The sequence below is a fragment of the Ranitomeya variabilis genome, chromosome 2, assembly GCF_051348905.1.
Source record: "Ranitomeya variabilis isolate aRanVar5 chromosome 2, aRanVar5.hap1, whole genome shotgun sequence".
Taxonomy (NCBI): domain Eukaryota; kingdom Metazoa; phylum Chordata; class Amphibia; order Anura; family Dendrobatidae; genus Ranitomeya; species Ranitomeya variabilis.
The window spans coordinates 780,625,848-780,638,701 of NC_135233.1; the positions used below are offsets into that span (position 1 = coordinate 780,625,848).

Here is a 12,854-nt window from a genome sequence, read left to right on the forward strand (position 1 = left end):
TGTTGGATACAGGAAGAGCCCCAGTGTTCCTGGGAGACCCGCACTGACAATGTCAGGTTCTCTCGCTTGCCATACTAGTATTTTTCCATCTTATTGCGACAAAACTGCAAATATGGAATTTCTAGCAGGGAGTCCTCACCTGTAGTTCTTCCCTACCGCGTACTGTTAGATCTGTGGGACCTTAATGGTCCTGGGGATCTTACAGTAGACTCCTTTTTTGATCCAGTCAGACTTTACTATCAGGGAAGGTCGCCCCCTTTTTTCCTCTGCGTTCCTGTCTTCCTGATGAGTCTTCAGAGCTCGCCGCTCCGTTCTTTCAGACTTTTTTTCCTTATTACCATCAAGGCAATTTCGCCCTCAGGCCATCTCCTTCCCTTGTTAGCAAGGTGGTATTGTATTCCCACTGTCGCAGTGGCATCGTCCTTCTCTCATCTCTTTCGGCTCCAGTCCACAAAACGGAATGGGTTCTCCATAATCTGGAAGAAGTGAGTGCTTCGAGTGCGTACATATCGTGGACGACGTCCTCCCGAAGGTTGGACACTTTACTTGGACTTCTCCATGGTAAGACGGCTTCCGGACAGTCACAGGAAGGGTTTAGCCGTTTTCATCAGCCGTGTTAGCCTGGTGGATTCTTTTCATCATCCCGGAGTCCTTCCATGCTAGATGTCAGCCTATCTCCCTGTCTGAGGGCTCTAGACACCAGACGTCGGCAAACACGGCCGCAAGCTTGCTAATTCCTCCAGTCCGCATGCATTCTTGAAGCACTATAATTCCCACACTTCCACAGATGACAGTCTTGGCAGGCGGACTCTGCAGGCCGCGGTGACGCACTTGTAAGTTGCAGTTACACCGGCCTGATCTGATGTTGTCCCCACCCAGGGACTGCTTTGGGACGTCCCACGGTCTATGTCCCCCAATGAGGCGAAGGAGAAATAGGGATTTTTGTGTACTCACCGTAAAATCCTTTTCTCCGAGCCATTCATTGGGAGACACAGCTCCCTCCCTATTATTAGTTTGTGCTTGTTTTATAATTTTACATGCTATACTCTCATATGTAATGTGGCATGTTATACGCTCATATGTTATTAATCTCCTACTGCTTTTGCACCGAACTGGTTAGCTGTGAGTCAGCAGGAGGGTGTATACTGCAGGGGAGGAGCTAACTTTCTTTGTTTTCACTTAGTGTCAGCCTCCTAGTGGCAGCAGCATACACCCAGGGTCTGTGTCCCCCAATGAATGGCTCGGAGAAAAGGATTTTACGGTGAGTACACAAAAATCCCTATTTTTTATACTATGATTGCTATGGTTTGGTCTTTTACTAGGTAGAATCGCCTAGCAAACTGCTTTATTCTCCCCGTAGGGATTTATGCCTAAATAAAGCACATGGAATTTACCTTTCCAAAAATAGACACTTTCACTGAAACCTTTCCCTATGTCTTTCTTTAAAAATGAGACTAACATAAAAAAGAAAAGTAAAATGCGAATATAACATAAACTATGTGTTTTAGAATCCGTTGTGGCTTCTGGACCAAATCAGATATTTCATGGAGTGGGACTTGATACTTTGGAAGAACAAGAGGAAAAGGAAAGATTTTTTGCAAGACTTGAAAAAGGGGCTTCATCTACCATTGACTATTCTAAATTAATTAAGGAACTGGATTCTACTGATTCCACACAACGTACAGCCTATATGCGGTGAGGTCTTTATTTCTTGTCCACTTTCATCCTGTTGTGTATTGCAAGCGTAAAAAAGGTTCCATCTAGGTCAGAGTTTCCCAGACTCCTGTCCTCATGCCTCCAACAGGTTATGATTCCAGAATTTCCATAAGGTTGCACAGATGAGAGAATTCCGGATGTCTAGATGATGCTGCCACCACTTATACATTTGTAAGGAATTCCTGAAAACATAACATGCCGGGGGCCGTGATGACGAGAGTTTGGGAAACAGTGATCTTGATAGCCCCCTCTCTACATGCAGCATGTCATGTACTGCTACTACCGATCACAAATGTATGGCACAACCACTAAAATTCCATCCACACATATTTGTACATGGTCCTCAACCAAGAACTGACGGGACTGAAGTCCAGCTCTACAGCATTCTTATTTGTATGATTTGATTTGTTAGCAGTGCATTTATAATGGTAGCGGTTTATTGATTTCACATGTGTTTTTAGATTTCTTTTTACTTTTGTAACTCTTTAGTTGCTCACTACTCTTAGATGACCCAGTAAAATAATTAAAGAAGTGAATATTCTGAGGGTGTCATGTGGCAAATGCTTGTAGGCTAGCCCTGTCCCGATGTGTGTAAATTACAATAAAATAGTTTTTTATATTATGTATTATATTTTCTTTTCTTTTGTAGTGATAACGATCGTGTTCCAGAAGATGAGGACGAGCATAAAGATGAAAGTAAAGATTTGTCAGGTAAATTCGGTAGTAATGTGGTGTTATGGGCACATTTTTCCTTCTGAAGTTGGCCCAACTCCGTAGACATGCCTAAACACCATACACATGTGCACTCAGCATATGTCGCTGTCTAGATCCTTTTTTGTAAAACACGTACAGAAACATTTGATAACCACTCAACAGTACAGTACATAATGAATGTATTTTTTACAAATTGCCAGTAAATTATAGTGAAGACTTTGAAGATGAACTCGAAGCCAACTCTCATTTGGTCAGAAAATCAGAAGAAGAAAATGATAATCCTATGGAGTCTCCAAATCAGGTGAGATTATCGCTTTTATTTTTTCAGTTGTATGCTTCTACATAGATATACATCATAATGTGTAAATGTGACGATTACAATCCAGCCCACATACTTGTGACATAAAACCAATTTGCTGCTTCCACTTGTCAGTTTTCTTGTCCATAGAGAAAACTAAAGGCGCAAAATGTAAAGTATATTTTAGCAACATTTGCAGGGATTTTTTTTTATTTTCATACAACTCTTCTCAATTGCTACTGTGTAGTTTTTTAATAACAAAAAATGTCTTTACTCGCCCATCCCAGGTCCAGCTGTGCTCTCTGTCTGTTTATTTTGTCTGCAGTGTTGACCTCATTTTGAAAGTGCCGCAGCCAATAAGTGGGCTCGGAGGCTCTGTCTGAGCAGATGTCAAACGCTGCTCAGAGCCGCGCACTGATTGATTGCAGCATTGTCAATGTGATATCAGAGCTGTAATCAATAATAGACACCGAGAGAAGCGGCGGAGACTCAACACTGGAGTCAGAGTGAGCAAAGCAATGTTTGGGTTTTTTAAGGCCACGTTCATTATTTGGTCATGCAGACTATTCCTTGCCCTGCAACAAACAGACAGACTTCTCATCTTGAAGAAGCTTACAAATCTGAGGTCCAATAAAGACTCCTTCCTTTATCTTTGCTTCACTCAACCTTGGAAATGTATTAATGAGATACTTGAATGCTTTTGTATTTTTATCCATTGCCTTTATAAAGTTCTCCATTAGGCATAATTTGATATGCAATGGTTGTAACAAAATCTTATGTGGGTTAACAAGTTCTGGATGGCCATTTTTTCTTTAATCACTGACTGAAGTGAATGTTGGAGAGGCCAGTCTCTTTTATTGTAGTGATATTCTCGTGCGTGACTATCCTACTTACACAGAAAGCATGGAAATCATTAAAAAGGGGATTTTAATCACAATTACAAAGTAAATAGTCAAGTGACCCTGTTTAGAAAATGAGGGTAAGGTAGAGGTTTAGTGCAAAAACATAAGCCAGAACATATACAGGAAAACATGCACCTGAAAACCAATTAGATAGGATAAAAAGTAATTTTTATTATGGCAAAAAATAAGTTAAAAATAGAACACAGTGTATAGAGGGTGATAACAGAGATCGGTCATAAAACAAGAGGCACCACAGCTATAAACAGGTAATACTCAGAGCAGACATGATAGACAGGTATTTGAAGAAGGGACAATTGTGGATAAGGTGTAACTGAATATTCACATTAGTAAAAAGCTGGTAAGTAAATCTCAAGGAGTTAAAAAAAAACAGCACACCTAATAGTAAAGATTGTAAAGGAATCCTAAATAAGACCCGTTCAGAGCACGGTTTACCTGCAGCTGTGGCGCGCGTTTCGGCTGCAGTGCCGTCTCCTGGGGGAGTCATAATATGCTAAAAAAGTATAAAGACTTTATTCATATTACAAAAAATTACAAAGAAATGTACAATATAAAATGTTCTTTTTATGGGTACAATGTGAATAAATCCATAGGTGATATAAGAGGCCGGAAAATTGGTCAGGTAAAAAAATTGGAAAAGGATCCCTGTTCGGCATCTGTGTCAAATGATACTCTTAGATTCAGTAATGCTTCGTACATAGTAAAAAAAAAAAAAAGGCAATGGTCTACAGGAGGTGCACTGGACACCTGATTATCATATGGTGCCAATAGGTATATGCTGCATATCACACGTAGTGTTCCTTTTTTTTTTTTTTTTTCCCTGACCAATTCTCTGACCAACTTTTTTGGTTAATGCAAGATATATAAAAGCACCTTTAAAGGGAATCTGTCAGTAGGATTAATCCTTCTAGGACTTCAATATAGGCACACAGATCCTAGGAAGCTGAATAAAATGATGCCTTAATATCTGTGATCTGATGTCTTATTCCAGAGATATCTACCGTTTTCTCACTTATGTAACTGACCAGGCTATGGGCCGGACACTGATCTACATGAGAACCTGCCTCCAGAGCTTATTGTACATAAAATGGGGCATTGTGAACCAAGCAATGACTGACTCTTTGCTCCCGTAACCACACACAGCTATGCAGTGAGATCAGAGTTAACAGCAGAAATTAGCCAAAAAAACAGAACAAAATTAGAATTAAAACTGACAGTATTTGACCTCTTGGCAGGTTCTATTTAAGGTAGTAAAAAAATGTGAATTTCCATTATTGCATTCTCCATACTTTGTACTCTGCATTTACTGTAATTCACTATAGAAGTGAAAGCCATAAAATTATTCTTTCTAAATCTCATATTGCTATATAATGAAAATATTTCTTTATTTTAAGAACAATGAAGAACAAAACCATGGAATGCTTGCTAAAGGTGAGTCAAAAACCATGAATAAGATAATAAGTATATAAGTCTGAGTTTATCATATGTCTTAAAAGCATATCGCGCATGCGTATCGCATAGACTGACATTCTCCCACACCCGCCCAGTCACCCCAATAATGGCCATAATAACCCCCAAGACAGTTGTTTTAATCTCAAAAATAAATATTCAATTTTTGGGATATGCAAATTATGTTGACTGGTTGAGGGGGTGTATCTCCAGTAAGAGCTATCTTGCCTTACTTGCTGTAAATGTTCATTGAGGGTGTTATTGATGTCTTTTTGACTCCGTGTCTTCTCTTCTGCGCATGAAACATTGCGCATGTGAAACAAGATGTGCTTGATGGGAGAAAAATCTGGAGACTCTACAGGCCAGATATGCTGCTCACATTAGCACCAGAAACATGCAACATAGTGGAAAATTGCTTCTGGAACATTCCCTCTTGAAAGCTTCTTCATTCTATTTCCCACATGGACCAATCTCTGGTATCATTGCATCCAAGACAAATACTTGACTCCTCACTGAAGAAGATATACTTCCTTTCCAGCTTCCATTGCTATCTTGCTCTGCACCATGATAGCCGTTGAGTGCATTGGCGTGAGTTCAATGTGGAAAAATTATAAGACATTTGAAGAATATGGGAGATTGTTGTCATTGTCACATGAAGTACACAACCAGTACTTGGCAGAAATTCTTGCAGGTCCTTAAATGTTGCTTTAGGCCTCTCAGCAGCCTCCCAGACCAATTATCATCTTTTCTCACCAATTTTTGAGTGATGTCCAGTTATAGGTAATTTTACTCGTGTCAAATTAAAGCTATTTTTTTATACTCTTCTGACTGACAACTGTGAACCACGAGATCCCTTTGCTGTGTTGTAAGCTGTTTACAGAGCATGACTGTTGCTGTAAAATGCAACTAAGGAAGTTACAGGAAAATACAACTAGAACAGCTAACATTTATATAGTGTTTATCTGAATCACTATAAATGATGGTAGCAGTGTGCTGACTAATATTTTATAAGAGTTTAAATGTAACTGGCTAATTCTGAACACAACCACATCTTCTAAGAGGGTGTTCACGCTTATGTAAACTTATTTTACTCTTGTTATTCTCCCCTCTCAAAAGGATTTAAGTTTGCTTCCAAATTGATTTATACAGATTATGGGTGACATTAAGGGGGGAATAAGTTCTGAAAGGATTCGTCTCGATGTAATTTTTTTACATGACAAAATCGTGGCATTGTGTGTAGGCTTTTTATATCGTGTGTGTGTGTGTGTGTGTGTGTGTGTGTGTGTGTGTGTGTGTGTGGATATATACAGGTCCTTCTCAAAAAATTAGCATATAGTGTTAAATTTCATTATTTACCATAATGTAATGATTACAATTAAACTTTCATATACTATAGATTCATTATCCACCAACTGAAATTTGTCAGGTCTTTTATTGTTTTAATACTGATGATTTTGGCATACAACTCCTGATAACCCAAAAAACCTGTCTCAATAAATTAGCATATTTCACCCGACCAATCAAATAAAAGTGTTTTTTAATACCAAACAAAAAACCATCAAATAATAATGTTCAGTTATGCACTCAATACTTGGTCGGGAATCCTTTGGCAGAAATGACTGCTTCAATGTGGCGTGGCATGGAGGCAATCAGCCTGTGACACTGCTGAGATGTTATGGAGGCCCAGGATGCTTCAATAGCGGCCTTAAGCTCATCCAGAGTGTTGGGTCTTGCGTCTCTCAACTTTCTCTTCACAATATCCCACAGATTCTCTATGGGGTTCAGGTCAGGAGAGTTGGCAGGCCAATTGAGCACAGTAATACCATGGTCAGTAAACCATTTACCAGTGGTTTTGGCACTGTGAGCAGGTGCCAGGTCGTGCTGAAAAATGAAATCTTCATCTCCATAAAGCATTTCAGCCGATGGAAGCATGAAGTGCTCCAAAATCTCCTGATAGCTAGCTGCATTGACCCTGCCCTTGATGAAACACAGTGGACCAACACCAGCAGCTGACATGGCACCCCACACCATCACTGACTGTGGGTACTTGACACTGGACTTCAGGCATTTTGGCATTTCCTTCTCCCCAGTCTTCCTCCAGACTCTGGCACCTTGATTTCCGAATGACATGCAAAATTTGCTTTCATCAGAAAAAAGTACTTGGGACCACTTAGCAACAGTCCAGTGCTGCTTCTCTGTAGCCCAGGTCAGGCGCTTCTGCCGCTGTTTATGGTTCAAAAGTGGCTTTACCTGGGGAATGCGGCACCTGTAGCCCATTTCCTGCACACGCCTGTGCACGGTGGCTCTGGATGTTTCCACACCAGACTCAGTCCACTGCTTCCTCAGGTTCCGGTCACCTCTTCTCGTTGTACAGCGTTTTCTGCCACATTTTTTCCTTCCAACAGACTTACCATTGAGGTGCCTTGATACAGCACTCTGGGAACAGCCTATTTGTTGAGAAATTTCTTTCTGGGTCTTACCCTCTTGCTTGAGGGTGTCAATGATGGCCTTCTTGACATCTGTCAGGTCGCTAGTCTTACCCATGATGGGGGTTTTGAGTAATGAACCAGGCAGGGAGTTTTTAAAAGCCTCAGGTATCTTTTGCATGTGTTTAGAGTTAATTAGTTGATTCAGAAGATTAGGGTAATAGGTCATTTAGAGAACCTTTTCTTGATATGCTAATTTATTGAGACAGGTTTTTTGGGTTATCAGGAGTTGTATGCCAAAATCATCAGTATTAAAACAATAAAAGACCTGACAAATTTCAGTTGGTGGATAATGAATCTATAGTATATGAAAGTTTAATTGTAATCATTACATTATGGTAAATAATGACATTTAACACTATATGCTAATTTTTTGAGAAGGACCTGTATAGCATGTATATACAGTACATATCAGTTTTCAACTTCCTGTTGATTAGTCTTGGAAACAGAGACTGTTCCATAGTCCTAAAATGTTGGCTCAAGCATTTCAGCAGAAAGTTAGATGCATAAATGTAGCAAGAGGAAAAGAAACATCAAGGTAATAGTGTTAAAAAAGACGGACATTTTTCTTTTGCTGTAAGATTCATAGGTTTTACAACAAAGCAATCTTCAAACTAATCTTTATTTCCTCTAGTTTTGCTGATTGATTCAATGGATTCAACAATTGACACTCAAAAGATTTTGCAGCAAACTCAAGATGATGCTGAATCCGCTTTGCCTCAAGGAACCAATGAAGCTATAGGCACGGGTGGGTACTATCCTTTTTAAATGAGAGATTTATGGTCCTTCTTGGCTACAAACTGCATTGATTTTCTCATCTTGTTTTAATTGATATTGTTAAGTCACCATTTCCATTTTGGAAATCCATGAAACAGATAAATATGTAAGTGCATTTCTATGATTTATTTCATAGTTGTTCTCACATCTGTGGAAGCAATGCTGTTTCTTGTTCTGCTATGAGAACAGAGAAATAGAATTCATACAGATGATGGATCTGTCACCTGGCTACACAAGACTCCTGACCATCCCCAATTTTTCACTGTCTCTATGTCTTCTAGTAAAAAGAATGGAATATATAATAGAGGTTTAACTCCAATGCATAATTGTGTAAACTAAAAAAGTAGTTATTTGTTCAGTAAATGAAAAGACAAAAATGTAAAAAAAAACAAAAAACCTCTACACAGTAGCTGGGTTGTATTTTTTTGCTCACGGCACCATCGACGTAGCCAGTTGTTCACCTGTAGAATCCTGTTCAGTTTCCTTGGTCCATGTCCATCCACTGGGAGGATAGATGAGAAGATGGCCCAGTTCCTTCACTTTCCGGCCTAGCAAAGTCTCTGCATGTACACTTTGAAGACCTAGGCCGGAAAGTGAAAGAACTGGGAGTGCAGGTCGTCTTCTCATCCATCCTCCCAGTGGATGGACATGAACCAAGGAGATTGAACAGGATTCTACAGGTGAACAACTGGCTACGTCGATGGTGCCGTGAGCAACGTTTTGGATTTCTTGACCATGGAGTGAATTACCTATATTATGGCCTACTTGCAAAAACTGGAAAAAAACATATTTGGTAGAATAGGAAAAAATACGCAGCTAATGAATTCTTTTGAGAACCTTGCTAATAGAAGTGGAAATGCAGACCATAAAAAAAACTCTGAATGAAAATAGAGGAGCAAGAGAAACCGACTACAAACTAAAACGTGTCAGTACAAATGTACAGTTCATGGGAAACAAAAAGAATTGGAGCTGCTAACACAGGAAGAGGTATGATGTTATAGGCATAACTGAAACTTGGTGGGATGATGCACAGGAATGGAATACAAACCTTGAAGGCTACAACTTATTAATTAGAAACAGGTTTAACAAGAAGGGAGGAGGTGTTTTATTGTAAAAAACATATCTACAAGGAGATTCTAGCTTCAGAGACTGGTAGCTCTGTAGAATCTGTTTGGGTAAGAATACAAGGAGAGAAGAATAGAAAGGACACTATTGTAAGTGTGTTCTATAGGGCACCTGGACAGACTGAAAATATGGGTTCTCAAAAAACGTACAACACTATGTTGTACGTTTTTGAGAACCCATATCTTCATTCCTATATATTTTTTTTTTTAAGTGAGGAAAATGTCTTAAGTTTGGAAATAAGAAAATTTTGTTTGTGTTGCCATTTTCCGAGACATAACCTTTTTATTTTACCTTCAATAGAGCTGTTTATGGGCTTGATTTTTTTTGTATGGCAAACTGACATTTTCATGGATCAGCTGAATAAATTTTATATTATGAAAGATCAGAATTTGAGTAATGTGTCAATACTAAATATGTTTAATTTATTTATTTTTTTTAATTCTTTGTTTTGTTATGGGGGGAAATCGGTTGATTTGAGTTTGAATATTTGTTTAACTTTTTAAAAAACTTTTTATTTCTTTTTATTTATCACTTTTATTTTTTATACTCCCTGTGCGAATTGAACCTGGGATCATCAGATTGATTATGCTATATACGGCAAAAAACAGTTTTACACTACATATTGAAAATTGCCCTCATCCAACAGCTGAACTGAAAAGGCAACGATGGAGGCCTTCAGCAAGTCCTCGGCTGTCAAGTCATTTAAAGGGACTCTGTAAGGACAGAATGACTGTTCACATCAAGTACATGCACTAGGTGCTTCACAGCGGGGCCAATCGTTTATGTACACCTTCTCACCTGCTAGGTTTCCATCTATCTTCGCCTTTTTGTATTAAGCCAGAGGTGGCAATCAAAGAAGGGTGGGTTGTAGATAGATGGAAATCAAGCAGGTGGGAAGGTGTATTTAAATGTTTGGCTTAAGCTGTGAAGCACAGATCGCCAGGACTTAGTTTGAACAGTCATTCTGTGCTGATGGGGTCCTTTTAAATGCTACTTTCTGAAACTGACAGCGGCATCTACGTGGTTAACAGCTGTGGTCTAAACTTTGCTGCCACCTTGGCTGTTAGACACAGATACTGACTTTGTAATATAACTGGTAGTGATAAGCGAATATACTCGTTACTTGAGATTTCCCTAGCATGCTCAGGGGTCCTCCGAGTATTTTTTAGTGCTCGCAGATTTAGTTTTTCTTGCCGCAGCTGAATGATTTACATCTGTTAGCCAGCATAAGTACATGTGGGGGTTGCCTGGTTGCTAGGGCATCCCCACATGTACTTCTGCTGGCTAACAGATGTAAATCATTCAGCTGCGGCGATGAAAACCAAATCTCCAAGCACTAAAAAATTCTCGGAGGACACCCGAGCGTGCTTGGAAAATCTCGAGTTACGAGTATATTCGCTCATCACTAATAGCTGGTCATCGGCTGCATGTGGAGGGCGCTCAGCTCCTGAGCCCCCTCGATGTGCATTCAGTGCAGCAAAGACATGCAAAGAGGTTAAGTAACAAGAGCAGCCCCTCTTGAATTTATTCTTTAAGGCCAAATTAGACTTGGTCTTTGAAAATAGGTTGGCCAAGAAGTGGACAACCCCTTTAGGCTAGTTTCACATTTGCGTTTAAAAACGCAGCGTTTAAAACGCAAACGCAGGTGGTGAAAAAAACGCATGTAAACGCGTGCAAACGCTGCGTTTTTTAGACGCATGCTTTTTCTCATGCGTCATGTCTCATGCGTTGAAACACATGCTGAGAAGTGTGTGACAGCTGCCAATCATCAAAATCATCTAGAAAACCCTCTATAAATAGAAATAGCTAGGGTTAGGGGTAGGGTTAGGGTTAGGATCCCTAGGGTTAGGGATAGGGTTAGGGTTAGGATTAGGGTTGAGCGAAACAGATCGGCCAATTTCAAAAGTCGCCGATTTTTGGCAAAGTCGGGTTTCATGAAACCCAACCCGATCTCACTGTGGGATCAGGTCGGCGGTCGGCGATCTTCGCTCCAAAGTCGGGTTTCATTTTATATATATATATATATATATATATATATATATATATATATATATATATATATATATATATATATACAGTATAATCATCGAGAGAGATAGATATATAGATATATATATATATATATATATATATATTTTTTTTTTACTTCAGCTCGATATAGCAGAAAAGCCGGTACTTCAATTGCCGGCTTTTCATTTCTCCTGCCTAAACCCGACATGATATGAGACATGGTTTACATACAGTACCATGTCATATCCCCCTTTTTTTTGCATATTCCACACTATTAATGTTAGTAGTGTGTATGTGCAACATTTTGGCTGTATCTATTAAATTTAAGGGTTAAAGCGCACCTATTGTAAGGAGACATTAAGCCAGATTAATAATGGAGAGGCGTCAATTATGACACCTATCCATTATTAATCCAATTGTATGAAATGGTTAAAAAAAACACACACACAATATTGCAAAGTATTTTAATGAAATAAACACACAGGTTGTTGTAATATTTTATTCTCTTAATCCAGCTGAAGACCCTCGTTCTGTAACAAATTAAAAATAATAAACCAACAATATACATACCTTCCGTAGATCTGTAACGTCCCACGATGTAAATCCATCTGAAGGGGTTAAAATATTTTACAGGCAGGAGCTCTGCTATAATGCAGCTGTGCTCGTGCCTGTAAAACCCCGGGGAATGAAGGTAATGTAGGTCAATGACCTGTAGTTATCTTCATTCGCGGTGATGCGCCCTCTGCTGGATGTCCTCATATGACCTCGAGCCTTACAGGCAGGATCCCTAGGGTTAGGGTTAGGATCCTTAGGGTTAGGGTTAGGATCCCTAGGGTTAGGGGTAGGGTTAGGGTTAGGGTTTGGATCCCTTTATCACCTTGATGGTGGGGGGTGGCTTATGGGTTAGGGTTAGGATCCCTTTATCACCTTGATGGTGGGGGGTGGCTTATGGGTTAGGGGTAGGGTTAGGGTTTGGATCCCTTTATCACCTTGATGGTGGGGGGTGGCTTATGGGTTAGGGTTAGGGTTTGGATCCCTTTATCACCTTGATGGTGGGGGGTGGCTTATGGGTTAGGGGTAGGGTTAGGGTTTGGATCCCTTTATCACCTTGATGGTGGGGGGTGGCTTATGGGTTAGGGGTAGGGTTAGGGTTTGGATCCCTTTATCACCTTGATGGTGGGGGGTGGCTTATGGGTTAGGGGTAGGGTTAGGGTTTGGATCCCTTTATCACCTTGATGGTGGGGGGTGGCTTATGGGTTAGGGGTAGGGTTTGGATCCCTTTATCACCTTGATGGTGGGGGGTGGCTTATGGGTTAGGGGTAGGGTTAGGGTTTGGATCCCTTTATCACCTTGATGGTG

At 39.9% G+C, this 12,854-nt stretch overlaps 1 protein-coding gene across 4 annotated transcripts in view; it reads left to right on the forward strand.

Moving 5' to 3' along the window:
* The window catches only part of CEP162 (centrosomal protein 162), a 280,487-nt gene that overhangs the window by 42,528 nt on the left and 225,105 nt on the right, over window positions 1-12,854 (forward strand). For all 4 annotated transcript variants that reach the window (XM_077289793.1, XM_077289792.1, XM_077289791.1 and 1 more), the window contains 5 exons: window positions 1,509-1,695; window positions 2,366-2,427; window positions 2,631-2,731; window positions 5,043-5,079; window positions 8,218-8,331. In XM_077289793.1, coding sequence (XP_077145908.1) covers window positions 1,509-1,695; window positions 2,366-2,427; window positions 2,631-2,731; window positions 5,043-5,079; window positions 8,218-8,331 — 501 coding nt within the window. The remainder of the gene's footprint in view (window positions 1-1,508; window positions 1,696-2,365; window positions 2,428-2,630; window positions 2,732-5,042; window positions 5,080-8,217; window positions 8,332-12,854) is intronic.